Below are 16917 nucleotides of genomic sequence, written 5' to 3'. Positions count from 1 at the left end.
ATTTTCTCATGCTTTTTGTAAATGTCAAGTTTTTAATAGCTATATGTTATTTTATTAGATGAATATCTTCAACTTTACTTAACTGTTCCTTCTATTGTTAGAACTTGGGTTGTTTCAGATTTTTCCCATAAGTGGCACTTGTACATATATCGTTGCACATAATTCCTCAGGGTAGATTCCTAGAAGAGGAATCACTGAATATTTAGATTCTTGCCAAATTACCTTCCAAAATAGTTATGTTAATATACATGCCTGCTTCCCTGCCCTCTTACTAATACTGTATATCATCATTTAACATTATTTTTGCTGGTTAAAAAAGAAAAAAAAATATCTGATTGTTTTAATCACAGTGTGCTCTGAGTTGTGTAGACAAAATCCCCACCCTGAGGAAGGAAGAAACTGGCTGTTTTGTTGAAGGGCACCTTTCCTGGTCTGATCTTGACCAAGGGTGCCCACTTCCTCCAGTCCTGGTCACTGTTATGGCCCACACCTGGTGTGGGGTGTTGTGGAGAACCCCTGCCACCCACTCCCCATATTCGTGTGTTGTATCCCTGTGTTACTCCCCAACCCAGGGGTTGACAATGGTGAAGACATCCCTCGAGACCTCCTGGTGGGCATCTACCAGCGCATCCAGGGGCGTGAATTGCGGACCAACGATGACCATGTATCTCAGGTGCAGGCCGTGGAGCGCATGATTGTGGGCAAGAAACCGGTAAGTGCCTTGGGAGGCTGCAGAGGGCGGACAGGGTTTGGATTTGGGTTTGCTTCTGCCACCGGGTGATAAGTCAGTGCCCCTCTCTGAGCCCCAGACTCCCATCACTTGCCGAATGGTGCAGGTTTATCATGCATTCCTCAGGGATCACGGTGCAGATTGAGGGAGACGCTCTATGGGAATGCATTTAGCACATTGCAAGGCACATAGTGGGTGCTGTATAAATATTAGCATCCTTCCCACCTCTTGTTCTGCCTTTTCATTCCAAGTAAGGAGCCAAGCTAATAGTTAGCTGATAACCAAAGCAAAAACACACTCTAGTCTTTTAGGCAACAAAAATTTACAGATGCCTTTCACTGAGCCTGGCATTTTGGCATTTCACTGGGCATGAGGGACACAGATATGAATCAGACACGGTCTCTGTCCTTGGGGACACTCACAGACCAGAGGAGTGTCAGACAAAGACACAATACTTCTGACTTATGGTTAGTTTAGGGGAGCACAAAGGAGGGACAGGTCATTTTCAGCCCGGGGAGATCAGGAACGGCTTCTTGGGAGAGAGAACACTGGAACTGGGACTTGGAGGAGGGGTAGAATGTGGCCATATGGAGCTGGGCAAGAAAGGCCTTCCAGACAGAGGGTGCTACAGGGACAAGAGTGAGCTTAGGCCTTAGTTGCTTAGACTCCTTGTGTCGGAGTGACAGTGATATGTATTAGAGGTCAACTTCATCTTGCAGTCAAAGTTAAGGTGCTGGAAGCCTGAAGCTGGCGTGCTGGCCTTGCTGACACCTATTTCTTTATGCCTTATCTAGGTCCTGTCTCTTCCTCACCGTCGACTGGTTTGTTGCTGCCAGCTCTACGAGGTGCCAGATCCAAACCGCCCCCAGAGGCTAGGGTTGCATCAGCGGGAGGTCTTCCTCTTCAACGATCTCCTCGTGGTATGAGCTCTCTGGGGGAGGAGATGGAGAGGAGGTGGTGAGCTTAGACCCTGGATCTGGTGTGAACCATGTTAACATTGGCGGGTAGAGGAGCAGTGGGTGAGGTGCTCTGCCATGTGCTCTCTGCGGTCTTGGACAAGGCATAGGCATCTAACCCTCTTTACCTCATGGATCCATTTAGAGGTAGTGACAGCCACACAGGGGTAGAAAATGTGAGGACCAGGACAGACTTACAATCTGGGAAGTGGTAGGAAATGTCCCTGTCCACCTCAATAGCCCAGAGGGTTGGCTGGAGGAAGGTGAACCTGTGACCCTGCGGTCCATCTGAAACCTTCCAGTGGTTGGGGTGCTTGAAGTGATTGTTAAAACTGTGCTCATCGCCAGTGTAGATGTACATCTTTTAGAGCTGGGACTCTTAGGACTCTGCAGGTGGGAAGGGAACTTCAGGGTCTCCTGTCCAACCTCTTACCCAGGGCAAGAACCAGCTTCCTGCATGGCCCCCTGCTTGCGTGACTGCTAGGAGAGATAGCTCTGACTGCTAGAATCTGTCTCCCAATGGGTTTCCACCAATGATCTTTACTTGACCCTTGGGATCACAGAGAACAAGTATTCTCCCTCTTCTCTGAGGCAGCTCCTCAGAAATTTGATGACAGTGGCCTGTCCCCTCTTGGTCTTATCTCCTTTAGAGCAGGGTCTCTCAACCTTGACACTATTGACATTGGCATATTGGCCGGATAATTCTTTGTTGTGGGGGCTGTCCTGTGCATTGTAAGATGTTTAGCAGCAGCCCTGGCCTCTACCTGCTAGATGCCAGTAGTACTCCTTCAACCAACAATGTCTGGACATTGCTAAATGTCTCCTGTGGGGCAAAGTCACCCCTAGTTGAGAATTGCTGTTTTAGACGAAGCCCCTCCAATGCCCTCTCTGAGCCTTAATTTCCTCCTCTGTGAAGTGGGACTAATCCCTATCTCAAAGGGTTATCATGAGGATGAAATAAGAGCTCAGATGTGGAATAACGTAAGCCAGAGGAGTGCCTGGCCCATACAGGTGCTGAGTAAATGTTTCAACATCTGTCATGCACTGACACATGTGTGTGTCTAGCCCCATGCTAGGTGCTGCGTTCACAGAGATAAGTGAGACTCAGTCCTTGTTCTTGGGGAGCTCATGGTCTGAAGGACTAAATAAATGCTTTGTATAACTGTTCACTATAACCATCTGGAAATCAAATAATTTGCTTTTAAACGCTACTTGCAGACTGTCTGAGATGTTCACAACCTATGTTGGTTGAGTCCAGAGTGCCCAAGTACTTAATAAAGGCCTTGGGTTGTTGAGAGGAAGACTTGTTAACTCTATACATAGTTTCATTGGAGATTGCCATTGTGTGCAGGTCCCATAGGAATGGGCGAGATACACCAAAGCCAAACTCCTGCCTCTTGGTGCTCCTGGTCCAGCAAGGGGCGATCACATACTCAGAGTGCTCTCCTAAAGCCTGCCGGTGAAAGGCATTGAACCAGCACTCTGGAAGTTCAGAAAAGGGGGGGAATTCTGTGTGTGAGGAGTTAGGACAGGCTTCCTGGAGAGAGCAGAATTCAGTTACTTCCTGTAAAAAATCATAAATCCCTGTTGTGCACCATCATTACATCAGGAACTTGCATTTTCTCCCATTTCTCCCATTCTGCTTCTCAAGCTTCAGTTCTCCCCAACTTGTGGGTATGTGTTTGTGTGTATATGTCTGTTAGTAGTAGTGGAAGGGGAGAGTGGCTATGAGAAATAGGTGCCATATGGAAATTCCCTACCCCAAACCCTGCCTCTTGTCTTTTTCCTACCCTTGCCAAAGGTCACCAAAATTTTCCAGAAGAAGAAGATCTTGGTGACATACAGCTTCCGTCAGTCCTTTCCCCTCGTGGAAATGCATATGCAGCTCTTCCAGAATTCATGTGAGTCCCTTCTTGGATTCCAGTATCCCAAGAGTCTATGCCATGGCCCCTGTGCGCATCCTTCATCCACACCAACCTCCGGTTTTTGGAGTTCTTTGCAACGAAGCTGAAGTCTCCAAAGCACCTACTTGGTCCTGGGATGCAGGGAAGGCCAGGGTGGAGTATGACTTGGGTCTGTGTCCTGGGGAACTCGTGGTCTCGCAGAGAACCACGGTGTGTATGTTTTCTGGTGGGCTGAAGAGATGGTGATCATGCTGCGCTTTGAAGGACTGAGCCAGAGGATCTTTGTTGGGTGGCCTTCTGCGCAGCAGATACAATGTGAGTAGAGGCAGAGGTGTGAAGGAAGGGGTTCTAGAGAGCAGCCAGTGTTCAACTTGCCTTTACATCCCAGGGCATAGGGAGCAACAGGGACATGACTACCAGGAATTTGGGGGCATAGGGGGCAAAGGGGAGCCACTGAAGATGCTTGAGCAGAGAAGAGGCTGGATCAGAGTTGGATATTAGAAAAATTATTTCACCTATGAGCCACCTTGCTTGAGTCCTGACAGAGGTGCCCGACTTCCCCTTTTCCCATAGATTACCAGTTTGGGATCAAGTTGCTGTCTGCAGTACCCGGTGGGGAGCGCAAAGTCCTCATCATCTTCAATGCCCCCAGCCTCCAGGACCGGCTGCGCTTCACATCCGACCTGCGTGAGTCCATCGCTGAGGTGCAGGAGATGGAGAAATACCGCGTGGAGTGTGAGTAGCCCCACCACGTCTCCTTCCCCCTCTCCTGATACAGTGCCCTGCTGAGGCCAATAATCCTGTCCTCTGAGAATCTCAGAGTTGAGGGTTAGCTTGTCCAACCTTCCTACCCTCATTCCAGGAACCCTTTGACCTCTGCTTGAATACCTTCAGTGACAAGGGTCTCATTACTTCTCAGCCTCAGATTATTATTCCAAGCCCTAATTATGAGCCAAGTCTTCCTTCTTTTGAAGGGCAGCAGGGAGAAGGATCAGGGTATTGGAGGTAGGACTCTGGTTTCAGATCCCAGGGATGCTACTTATTACCTGGGTAAACTGTGGCAAGTTGCCTGACTCCGAGCCCCAATTTCTTCATACATGAAACTGGGATAATGAAATCTCCTTCACAGAGTTGTGGAGATTCAATGAGATAAGGTAGATGAAGTGTCTTACATATTAGTAGGGCACTAGTGTTGAACATCTTAAGTGTCCAACAAATGTTCTTCCCCTTCCCAGACTCTCCTGTCCTCTCTCCACATTCTAGTTTCTAAGCTGAGATCCAGTGACCCATCCTCCCAGCCCCTACGGGCCACACCAAGTCATTTGATCATATATAATGGAAAAGAGTGATTACATCTCATTCCTCCCAATGCCCTCCAAGTTTTCTCTTCTCCAGGCTAAGCAGTCACAGTTAAGTAACATGGTGTTAAGGAGAAAGAGGCAGGCAGACAGAGAGAGAGAGAGAGACAGAGGCGTCGGACAGCTCCTCGGTGAGGCCTTCACCGTTCCAGGGTCTATTCTACTCCTCAACAAGGCAGGGTCACCCATTTCAGTTCCTTGTTAGCCCGGGGACATTCAGAGAGAGGGGTGAGCATACCAGGATGAGGGGAGGGTGATAGACAAATGTTTCCATGACCTCCACAGGGAGGTGGGGGTGTAAGGAGGCCAAGGAACACAGCTCTGGACTCAGGCAGACCTGCTTCCAGAATGTCAGCTCCCCGATTTCCAGCTGCATGGCCCTGGGAAAGCTCTATGACTTCTCGGATTCTCAGTTTCTTCCTCTGAAAAATGTGGATGATAATACTTACCTCCGAATTGTCGTGAGGATTGAGAGAGCAAGTACACATAGTGCCCAGAATTCTGCTGGCGCATAATAGAGGATTCGATTCCTGTCGGTTTCCTGCTCCTGTCCTTCCAGGAGCCCTCTTCTCTGGAGCAAGGTGTCTGAGAACTGAGCGGACTCTGGAATGATTTCCCTCTGCCATAGGCTAAAAGGGCCTTCCTGCCCCTGCTGCAGACCACCTGCTGTGAAGCTCTGTTTTGAAGGGCGGGGGTGCTTTGGGAGACCCAGCTGAGAGCGGGCAGAGGAGGGGAGAAGCAGAAAGGGAGAGAGAAAGGGGAGAGGAGCAGGAGGAACAGGCTCTGAGAGGGATGAAGGGAAGACTCAGCCAGAGGAGATGGTGTAAGATAGGACTGGGTGCTTTGGGGGCTTTGGAGATGTAGCTGAGGTTTTGGGGGAATGTGCTGGTTGTCCAGGGGACAAAACAGGAGTCCTGGGGACAGAGTGGGCGAGGAGGGGGAAGGCCCATGAAAGTCTGGGGTCAGTCAGGTGGCTTCTTGCTCCTGTTCCTGACCTTCACTCCCTGTCTCCCCCACTGCCACCCAGCGGAGCTGGAGAAACAGAAAGGTATGATGCGGCCTAACATCTCACAGCCAGGAGGGGCCAAGGACTCAGTGAATGGCACGCTGGCCCGCAGCAGCCTGGAGGACACATATGGGGCAGGCGATGGGCTCAAACGGGGCGCACTCAGCAGTTCCCTGAGAGATCTTTCTGACGCAGGCAAGTCTTCTGGGCCCCTACCCTGGCTGGGGAGACGTGGGACCGGGTGTCTTCTTTGCCTCCTATCATTGACCGCCAGCCTTCCCTGTACCCGCCACACGTGCACACACCCTGCCTTCATTCAGAGCCCTGGGCGCTGCACTGTAGGGGCCTGGGAGCCAGGTCAGAACAGGTGGAGCCCAGGGTTTGGTCCAGGGAGTGTGAAGTGGGGCCACAGTCTTAGCCCCTCTCTCTTGCTGCTCCACCTCTCCTCCTTTCTTTCCTCTTCTGTCTCTCCAATACCACCTCTCCTCCTTCTCCATCTTTTCCTCTTGCTCCTCCTCCTCCACCTCTCCTCCTCCCCACCTCCCCCTCTTCAACGGGGGAAAGGGAATAGGGGTGTCTGTCCCCGGGAGGGGCCCAGGCCTGGTGCCCAGCTCTGGAGCCCAGCAGGGTGGGGAGGGGGGGTTGCTGCTCTGACGCTGGGCTCCTTGCTTGTGGGTGCAGGGAAGCGGGGGCGGCGTAACAGCGTGGGATCGCTGGACAGCACCATCGAAGTAAGTGCCAGCTCCTGCCCCACTCATCCTCTGCATGAGCCCTGCCCTGCCATACAGCCCCAGAGGAGGAGGGGACCTGTTGCTTCCCCCTCTTCCCTGCTGGGAACCCTGTGGCTGCCTCTCCCAGCCAACCACTCTCTCCATCTGTCCTCAACTCTGTCTGTCCTCACTCTGCCTGTCTCTCAGTCTGTCTTCCACTCTCCCAAGCTCCCTCTCAACCCCAGGACTGACTCCAAGTAGTGATGCCCTTGGAGTTGGGTGACAAGAAGCTCTTACCTCCGAGTCCTGCTCTTTGAGCCTGAGCAAGTCGCTCTGTCTCTCTGGGCCTAACATTCTCCCTGCCTGCAAAATGGGGATGAGGAGGAGGCACTACTAATTCTTCCTCTCTCAGCTGAGTCTCAGATGAGATAGTGGATGTGACAGCAGAGCTCTGCAAGCTGGGGAGCTCCATGTACAAGTACAGGACTGTTACTTGCTTTTCATTATGCCGTGGGGGTTCCTGTCTCCCCAGCTCAAGCCCTCAGGGACCGGGTGGAGTTTAGGGTTGGGGGTTTAGGACATCTAGACTGGCCTGACTTCCCCCCCTCCCCGCTTCCAGGGGTCTGTTATTAGCAGTCCACGCCCTCACCAGAGGATGCCACCTCCGCCCCCACCCCCGCCGCCAGAGGAGTACAAGAGCCAGAGGCCCGTCTCCAACTCCTCATCCTTCCTGGGCTCCCTATTTGGAAGCAAGCGGGGCAAGGGGCCCTTCCAGATGCCACCACCGCCAACAGGCCAGGCCTCTGCCTCCTCTTCATCTGCTTCTTCCACCCACCACCACCACCACCACCACCACCATGGTCACAGCCACGGTGGCCTGGGGGTGCTGCCTGATGGGCAGTCCAAGCTCCAAGCCTTGCATGCCCAGTATTGCCAAGGACCCGGCCCTGCCCCACCACCCTACCTCCCACCCCAGCAACCTCCTCTCCCCCCACCTCCTCAGCAGCCCCCGCCCCTGCCCCAGCTGGGTTCCATTCCACCACCTCCCGCCTCAGCCCCACCTGTGGGGCCACATCGCCACTTCCATGCCCACGGCCCAGTTCCAGGCCCCCAGCACTATACTTTGGGCCGGCCAGGCAGGGCTCCCAGACGGGGGGCTGGAGGACACCCTCAGTTTGCTCCACATGGCCGCCACCCCCTGCACCAGCCAACATCCCCACTGCCCCTGTACAGTCCTGCCCCCCAGCACCCTCCAGCCCACAAACAGGGCCCCAAGCACTTCATCTTCAGCCATCACCCACAGATGATGCCAGCATCAGGGGCCACTGGAGGCCCTGGATCCCGGCCTCCAGGGACCTCCTATTCCCCCCCCCCCCCCCCCCCCCCCCCCCCCCCGCCCTCCCCCCTGCCACCCACCTCCCCCCATGGCCCATTGCACGCCTCTGGGCCCCCTGGCACAGCCAACCCACCCACTGCAAACCCCAAGGCCAAGCCAAGTCGGATCAGCACCGTGGTCTGACGAATGGAGAGAGTGAGCTGGGGCCCAGGGAGGTCTGGGGAATCCACAGGAGAGGGGCATTGCACCCTCTCTGCTTCCTCAGTTTTTCCAAAATATATATACACATAGAGATGTCCTCCTCCCTACTTCCTCCCTGCCTCAGGACCCCTCCTCTAACCCCCAACAGTCGCCATGGGGTTTCCTTCCAGATTCGAGGATCCTTACCACTTGAAGCCTGGATGCAGGGCTCTCGAGCTCTGGGGAGTGGTGAGGATCTTCCTGAGATCCTCGTCCTCGTTTTCCTCTCTTCACCCTCCTCCCTTTCTCCGCAGGGGTCTAGCTGGGTGGCCTCAGACCTCTGGACCAGTATGAGCTCCCTGTTAACTCTGGCTGGGAGGGAAGGGCAAGTGTCAGGAGCAATGAGAGCAAAGGCTTCCCCAGGGCACCCCTGGCCATGTGGGGCTAGGAGGGAGCTCTGTAGAGTTGTGGCCAAACCTCAGCTGGCTCGGCCCTCTCTCTGACCTCAGGGCCTAGCCACACAACTCCATGTGTCTCTCTGCCTGCTGGAGGACATGGACTGTCAGTGCACTCGGTGGGTGGGCCCCCACTTATGCTGTCCCCGAAATGGGGCAGTGCTTCCTCTCTGGAGCCAGTCTATGCCCTCTCTCCAGTGGGCCCCAGCCCAGACCTCTTCAGCTTCAAGACCTTGCCTCTCCTTGCAACGTTCTTATCCTGGTCAAAGTCCAGACAGGTTTAGGGGGGCTCAGGTCTGGGATGAGAAGGGCACTGCCCTCCCTCACCCATGTTGCATGCCCCGCCCTATTCCCTAACACCTACCCCACCTACAACTGAAGACAATGCACTTTACAGATATCGCCCACACACACCTCGCCGGGGCAGGGCACCCAGCATCAGCCCTGGCAAGAGAGGCTCCCAGAGGGCCACCATGAGCCCAAGATTTCCTTCCTGAGGCACAGATTGAAGCCTCAGAGCGGGGACTGGGAACCAGGATGCCTGAGTCCTTCTGTCTGTCAAAATCTCCGCTGCCTCTCCAACCCCTTTACAACCCTGTTTATTTATTATAAATATATTTTTTACAAGCTCCAGCTCCTCTTCTTGCCCTGCATACCCAGCTCCTTTCTCAGCTCCTGCCTCCCTCTCCCCTCTCCACCATGGGCTGAAGTACAGACAGACAGACCCTGGCTGTATGAAGGGCCAGGGACCCTGAGGCTTGGGGTGGGGGAGGGTGGCAGCGGGAGGGGCTGTATGGAGAGGGGCTGGGGTTCAGGCATTGTCTTTTTTCCTCCTTGTATATAAGAATGTATATTTGATGCCTCATAAAAGACCTTGTGCTCATCTCCCGCCTCTGCCTCCTACTTATGCCCCCTCCTCCACGGTGGAGCCCATGGAGAGAGAGGCCTTAGCCCTGGGAGGTGAGGCGCTAATGGTAGAAGCTCAGGCAACTGGATGGGTAAGATGCTTTGGTTGAGTGGGAGGTGGACATGAGGGAGGTTTTCCTATCTCATCTCATTAACCATCTGTGTAACAGAGTGGCCAGGGTCTGGGCTTTAGAGTCTATCCAGTTCAAATCCTGGTATTTTCCCTTCCTAGGCACGCGCACTTGGGGAAAGGCACCCTCTCTGAGTTGCAGTTTCCTTAATTTAAAACTTGGGGTGATAAGTCATTGCCACATGGAGTTGTGATGATGACATGAGGTAACAAACGTCAAGCAGCCAGCATGTAGTAGGCGCTCAGCAAGTTCCCTTTTCTTCTTTCATAGGTTGGATATGTACAGGTTAGATACTTCCGTCTACTCTTGTAGCATCTATTCTCACCCTTCCTGTGGCTGGCCTGGCTTTGCCCTGGAGCCCTGCCCCCCTCCCCATGGCTGGCCACTCTTTTGTTCTTGAGGGTAGCGGGGTGGGTGACCTGAGCCAGGGAGCAAGGGGCTAGATACTTTATCAGAGCTCTGTGTATATACTTAGATGTTAAATAACAAATTGCTGGACTCCCTTTAGTTTGCAGAGGAGGAGACAGGCCCAGAGAAGGGAAGGGTCTTTCCCAAGGCCACATAGCAAGTCAGGATGGGGATTCCTTACTTCTAGGCCAGGCCCCTGTCCAGTCCCCCAAACTGCCTCCCTATTAAATTGACATGTTTCCAGCACCACTGATCATGTCCTGAGTCTCAGCAGAGCCCAGGAGGAATGGGGAGAGCAATGGCTCTTGGTTAGGATCAGCAAGGTCCCAAGAAGCATCAGTCAGTAAATAATTTTGGTGCCTTCTTAGAGTGTGGAATGGCCTCTAAGAGGGAACAGTTTGAACCAGTGTCTTTGTTTTCTTCCTCGTATGCACATTTAAGCAAAAGCAGCAGCTGGGGCCATCTAAGCATTTGATGTCTCCTGGAAGACCAGCATTTGAAGAGCTTAGACCCAGGGCGTCCAGAATCAAGTCGAATCAGCATTTTTTTGTTTCTTTCCTGGTGGACCAAGCTAGACTGCCTTTGGTCGCTCCTCCTTCTCCCACCTTCAGCTTGATGCTGGTTTCGTCTTCCCAAAGCTCAGCTTTTAGCACTCAAATCATGGCTCAGTCATAGACTTGACTGTTGTGTTTGGCAAGTCAACTAGCCCCTAGGAGCCTGGTCTTTTACCTGTAAAATAGGGATGATAATTTTACAGGGCAGTTGTTAATAGATGCATGTGAAATGCCTACCTCCTGCCAGACACACAGTCAGCTATTTTTGGGCCCCTACAGAAACAAGTACAAACTCCTTGTCTTGATGTTGGAGGTCCTCCACCGTGTGGCCCGATCTCTGTAGTCTTAACTCTCATGCCTTGCCCACACTTTGGCCATCCACTCACTGTTCCCTGAAAAGGCCTGTGTGTGTAAGTTCCAAACTCAGTATTTCACCTGTTCCCTCCCCACTGCCAGACGTGCTCCCCCAACATCTCTGATGAAGGTTTTCTCACTCTTGTGAGATGGGCTTAAAGGACCCATCCCTCTCAAAATGTGCCCTTGATCACATTTTCTAAGATCCCTCATGTCAGTATCTATCTTCTCCACCAGTCCATAAGTGGCTCAAGAGTGACACTGGTCTGAATCATCTCTGTTTAGAGCACTGCTGAGCATAGTGCTTGGCACAGCACAGATGACACTAAAATTTTGTTGATTTGAATGAATGAATGAATAGTTCTTTCTAAGCTAAATCTTAGAGTAAGGTATCTTTGCATTGGTTGATTTGTTGATAGATGCAACCTGTGTACCCAGCTTTTGGGCCCCTCTGGGATCTCCACATGCTTCCATCAGCTCTTTCCTATGTTCTCCTCCTCCCCTCTTCATTGCAGTCCCAGCACTGGGCTGTCCCTGCCCCACCCTTCCCCTCTCCTCAGAGGCTCACTGTCCAGATTGGGGTGGGTGGGGGGGTAGTTCAGCTCCTCACCTCCCCATTTCTTCAAGGACCTGAAGACAGCAGGCCCATTGGCTTTCCTCATATCAAAGGTTCTATTGCCAATCTCTTTGGGGATATGGATGGGGAGAGACAACACATAACAAAAGACAAAAGTCCTAGAATCTCATAGAGTTCTTATCTTTGTCTTAGACCAATGCTGTCCAATAGATCTTTCTGTAATAATGCGAATGTCCTATACCTGCGCTGTTCAATACAGTAACCCCTAGCCACATGTGGCTATGGAGCACTTAAAATGTGGCTAGTGAGACTGAGGAACCTAATTTTTAAATTTAAATTTAAATAGCCACATGTGGGTAGTGGCTACCATATTGGACAGTGCAAGACAAGAACTTCAGGAGTGACCAGGCTGGTGGAGATAATGTCAATATAATATAATAATAAGTACAGGCCCAGAAAGAAGCACAGGCCCAGGAAGGAGGCACAAAGAAGGGAAAACCCAGCTTGGGATAGGGGGATCAGGGAAGGGTTTCTGGAACTGCCTCTTTAGCTAAATCTTGAAGGGTAAGTAGGAATTAGCCCAGTAAAGAAGGGCATTTGTCAGCGAGAGTAGCATATGCAAAGGCCTGGAGGTGCACAGCTGTGTGATGTTTTAGTGGAATAGTGAGAAAGGAATGGGAGAGGGTAGCCCAGGTGGTGGGCACAGCATATCCCAAAGCACAGAGGTGGGCAGTCCCTGTCTCCTTATTCCTCTGTTGCTAACAGGTTTTCTCACCCAAGCCTCAATAGGAGCTAAAGTAAGACCAGGTGACACATTGGGCTACATAGTGTCTCCACTGTAAAGTTGCTATTTTTCCCTTTGTGATTAATGAGTATCTTGTGGAGAGATGCATTGAAATTATGTAAATATCCTGTTACTCCTCAAACTTTCACACACCAGTATTAGCATTCACTGATGACTCTCCAGGTTGCCAAATGGTGATTTTCAAACGCCATCATTCTTTTGACATGGATTAATTGGCTTTCCACTATCGGGGAGAGCTTTCCCTTCTACATTTATTTATTTATATCCTCATGGACTCATGGTTGTCTGTTTTATTCAATGAGTTATATATAACCTATTAATATAATTCTTTATTTTGATATTAAAAATGTCCCAGATTTGGCAAGCAAGAGTCCCTCCAAGCTGGCTCCTGTGTCCTTTTGGCAGGTCTCCATCTTTCGTTGAGAACTTGCTTGTTTTCTGGCACCACAAGATGCTCCAGGCCCATCTTGTACTTTCCCTGCCCCAGCTCTGGAATCAGTGATTCTTTCCCCAAGGAGTCCTGGTTCTTTTTAGTTGAGAATGGCATTTAGGAACCAAGATTTGGGCACTAAGTGTTATAGCTATGTTTTAAGAGTTTGCTTTTTTATTTGGAAAAAGCTTGAGTATCTATTGATGATTTTCTAACTCTATCCTTTAGAGAAGAACTTACCCTTTTCCTTCATTTTACTTATTTATACCAGTGTGGAGTTAGGGATTTTTATTTTACTCAATGAGTTATAATCTATTACTATCATAATTCACTTGGAATTATTGTTTTGAATATATTATTTATATGTATGAAGCACATAATCTCTCTCTCTATATACATATATGTGTATGTGTGTGTGTATATGTTCACACAGGTGAGTTCACACAGATACCTTGATACCTTGAGGAGTCTCTTTTCATAATCCAGGCTAGAGATACTAAATGACTTTCACAGGGAGTAGAAGATTAGAAAATGGCATGGGGGGAGGGGATGGATTCCAGAGCTATTTAGGAGTTAGAACTCACATCTCATACCTACTTCAGAACTAAAAACTAAAAAACCTATTTTACAAATCAAAAAAGTGAGGCACAAAGTCACTCTTATCCAGTTCATCCAGAAAACATGGATGGGGTGAGTGTGGTCCTGAGCCTGGCTGAGCTTTCCAATCACTGCTCTGCCCCAGGTCCATGCCAGAGCCTCTCTCCCAGGTGGATGGGTGAAGCCAACCTAGCCCCCAGTCCAGGGTGAGCTCCCTAATGCTTCCCAATTCTTAACCCTGCAGTGCCCAGACTCAGGTTGATCCCCAGCAAGACCCAAGGCTTGAGACAGGAACCCGTTTCCTGAGCACCTTAGCGTGTATGTGTGTGTGGGGGGGAACACCATCTGACACTTTTACAGGCAGAATTGTATGGCAGTCAGACAGACTTGGGTTTCAATTCTGGTTCTGCCACTTATTAGTCATGTGACTTGGGTAAGCTTATACTTTTCTGAGCTTCAGTCGCCTCATCTGTAAAACAGGGATAACAATACCTATTTCATAGCACCTGGCCCGTGATGAATGGCAGCCATATTATCTCTAATCTTCATAACTACCCTGTAAGGAAGGGATTATATAGCCTCACTGGATAAAAGAGAAAATCAAGGTTCAGGGAGGTGAGGTACTTGGCAGATATCAGTGGGTAAATGTCAGATTCAGGAAAGTAGGGACCATGTCTGTCCATGTAGGGACTATTATATTCCCAGGGCCCAGAAAAGTGCCTGGTGCATAGCAGGAATTTAAGAAATATTTATGAATGAATGAATTGGATCTGAATGGCTTCAAAGACTACGCGATTTCCATTTGCCCTTCTAGGATGGTGGGGGGATGTCTGGGCTAATGACCTCAGAGAAGGCTGTGGGAAACCTGGGCTAAGCTGAGACCCCAAACCTGGTCTCCTGAGTCCTGACTCCTGCTCTTTGCCCTTCACTGAGCTGCCTCCAGATGGAAAGGCTGAACTTCCTTCAGCCCAGGATTTGGCATATTCTCCCACCTTCTTCATTCCTCTCCTGCCCAGTTCTATTCCTGGTGAGAGCAAATGACAGGAAGAACATTTGACCAGGAGTCAGCAACTTCCTGTGTAACAGTGGGCAAGTTGTTTAATCTTTCTGGAACTTGTTTCCTCATCTACAGAATGGGTGAATTGACCTACATATTTCCCAAAACTGTTGCAAAGATTAAGGGAAATAATTGGTATGAAAGAGCTATGTGGGCTGTAGGATGCTTACACATATGAGAGGCTAGTGATTTTATTGTTATTAGCACCACCTCGCCTAGCTTTCTGTTTCCTGTCCAGATAGTTATTCAGTTGGGTCATTCATCTGTGCTTCTGGTGGAGAGAGGCTGAGGTTTCCTCTGACACCTAGAAAACTAGAAAAGAGATGTCACTATTTGTATTACTTGAGACAAATTTCCTAACAAGCCAAATGGGGATAAAGATTCCAAACATTCAAGGTAATATAAAAATTCAGGTGATTAAAAAAATATGAAATCAGGGGCCAGCCCGGTGGCGCAGCGGTTAAATGCGCATGTTCGGCTTCGGCAGCCCAGGGTTCACTGGTTCGGATCCCGGGTGCGGACATGGCACCGCCATGCTGTGGTAGGTGTCCCACATATAAAGTAGAGGAAGATGGGCATGGATGTTAGCTCAGGGCCAGTCTTCCTCAGCAAAAAGAGGAGGATTGGCAGCAGTTAGCTCAGAGCTAATCTTCCTCAAAAAAAAAAAAAATATGAAATCACTACGCACAATGCCTGGCACAAAGGAGATTCTTAATGAGTTTTGACATGTTGTTGACTCTCAGAAATAAAAATAATGGTTAACAGATACTGAGGGTCTTCTATCTGCCAGGTACTATACAACAATCCTGCAAGGTAGCTATTATCATCCCCACTTCAGTTTCAGAAGTTGGGACTTGCCCGAGGTCACATAACTAGAAAATGGCAGAGCTGGTGGGACTAGAAATCAGGCTTGTCTGACCCCAGGGTGTGAGCTCCTACCGGTGTGCCCTGCTTCCTCAGATAGGATGTCCTTAATGCAGTCCTGAAGAATACAGAATGATGTACCTAACTGGGACACAGTATATGATTAGGAACAATTAACTAAATGAAGGAATGACACTCCCCACCCCCGTCAAAGTATTCAAGCTTATAGTAGATGGATAATATACACAGGAAATGTTTTCAAAGAGTATATATTATTTTCAGTCAATATATACTAAGGCTGCTCAAAAATATACATTCATTTTTCTTTTGTTTACTCAACATTAATTTACTGCTTACCATGCCAAGTGCTAAGGATGTATAAGGCCACATGACCCCTGCCCTTAAGGAATTCATACAGTCTGATGGGGGAAAACAAAATAAGCACTAAATCAGCATGTACACAAGTACTCTAATATGTGCAGAGTAGTTGTTCAAACTGTATGCAGTAGGCCCACAACTGATAAATAGATGATCCTCAAATAGAATAGATGCCTGATGTATGGGCAAAGTACTGGTTTGATACTCATTCAAAATAGTTGCAATAAACCTATTCAGAAACTGCTCAATGAACATACACACAATAGGAGTAGAGGTACACATAGTAGGTACCCAAATGCATATGACAGGGGCTTTATACAACAAATACAATCCATGTACGCGGATGTTTGATAAGTACACTGTAGGCTCACAAATGGGCAAACAGTAGGTGTTTCATACGGTAGGCACTGGTAGGCAATAAATACACTGTTGCTAAACATCTGATAGTTAATATATATATACACTCAGGCTTGTTTTGTGGGAGTACACGCTACAAATATGCACACAATAAAAGTGCATACAGAACAGCTGAAAACGTTCATTAAAAGGATGACTGACAATGACTGGGGGTAAGAATGTAAGCACCATCTCTGAGAAGCCTCTACGCATAACCTTGGACGAAATAAATATTTCCTTCCTCTCCTTGGGACCCAGGATTCTAAAAATCCATAATCCCCGTGGTGTGAGCAGCCTCCTGCCTGGCTTCTTCCAAAGCCCCAGAGGTGTAAGCGCCTAGAGCTGGGAGCTCAGTACGTCTGCGGGCCAGCAGAAGGGGTCCCTCGCAATCAGGCACCCGAAGCCACCCTCCTGGGCCAGCACCGGAAAGACTCCGGAGACGGAGAGAATGTTGGGGCGGAGCTTGCGCTAGGGCTGAGGTCATCGAGGGGGTGCCAGTTGGGGCTCACCACCCACCAACGCCAGCTCCTCTTCCGGCCTGTCTCCATAACGCGCATGCGCACCATTGGCCTTTAAACGTGCACCGCCGGTGCATCCGGAAAAAGGATCCGGCAGTTTAATTACAATTTTGTTCCTCCGCCGCTGAGGTGGACTATTTACTCTCAGTCTGGGAGGTGCTTTTGAGTTCCCGCTTCCAAATAGGAAATCCATGCCTGCCGATTCAGCTAGATCCCCACGGGATGAAGGCTTCCTACGGCTTGGCCTCACGCAAAGTATACGAGGCTCGGAGGGACACCCCCGCGGAGGGATCCGGTTTGTTGTGGT

At 50.0% G+C, this 16917-nt stretch overlaps 1 protein-coding gene across 6 annotated transcripts in view; it reads left to right on the top strand.

Moving 5' to 3' along the window:
- IQSEC2 (IQ motif and Sec7 domain ArfGEF 2) overlaps positions 1-9500 on the top strand; it is a 77689-nt gene extending 68189 nt beyond the window's left edge. For 5 of the 6 annotated variants that reach the window (XM_046673477.1, XM_046673476.1, XM_046673475.1 and 2 more), the window contains 7 exons: positions 573-712; positions 1525-1650; positions 3488-3587; positions 4164-4325; positions 5976-6149; positions 6636-6685; positions 7284-9500. In XM_046673477.1, coding sequence (XP_046529433.1) covers positions 573-712; positions 1525-1650; positions 3488-3587; positions 4164-4325; positions 5976-6149; positions 6636-6685; positions 7284-8183 — 1652 coding nt within the window. In that variant the 3' untranslated portion in view covers positions 8184-9500. The remainder of the gene's footprint in view (positions 1-572; positions 713-1524; positions 1651-3487; positions 3588-4163; positions 4326-5975; positions 6150-6635; positions 6686-7283) is intronic. The other variant, XM_046673480.1, reaches the window with a different exon arrangement.
- Positions 9501-16917: the final 7417 nt, after the last annotated feature.

Source organism: Equus quagga, chromosome 10, assembly GCF_021613505.1.
Source record: "Equus quagga isolate Etosha38 chromosome 10, UCLA_HA_Equagga_1.0, whole genome shotgun sequence".
Classification (NCBI taxonomy): domain Eukaryota; kingdom Metazoa; phylum Chordata; class Mammalia; order Perissodactyla; family Equidae; genus Equus; species Equus quagga.
The sequence above is the reverse complement of the archived record's forward strand: the minus strand, read 5'-3'. Positions and strand labels throughout refer to the sequence as shown.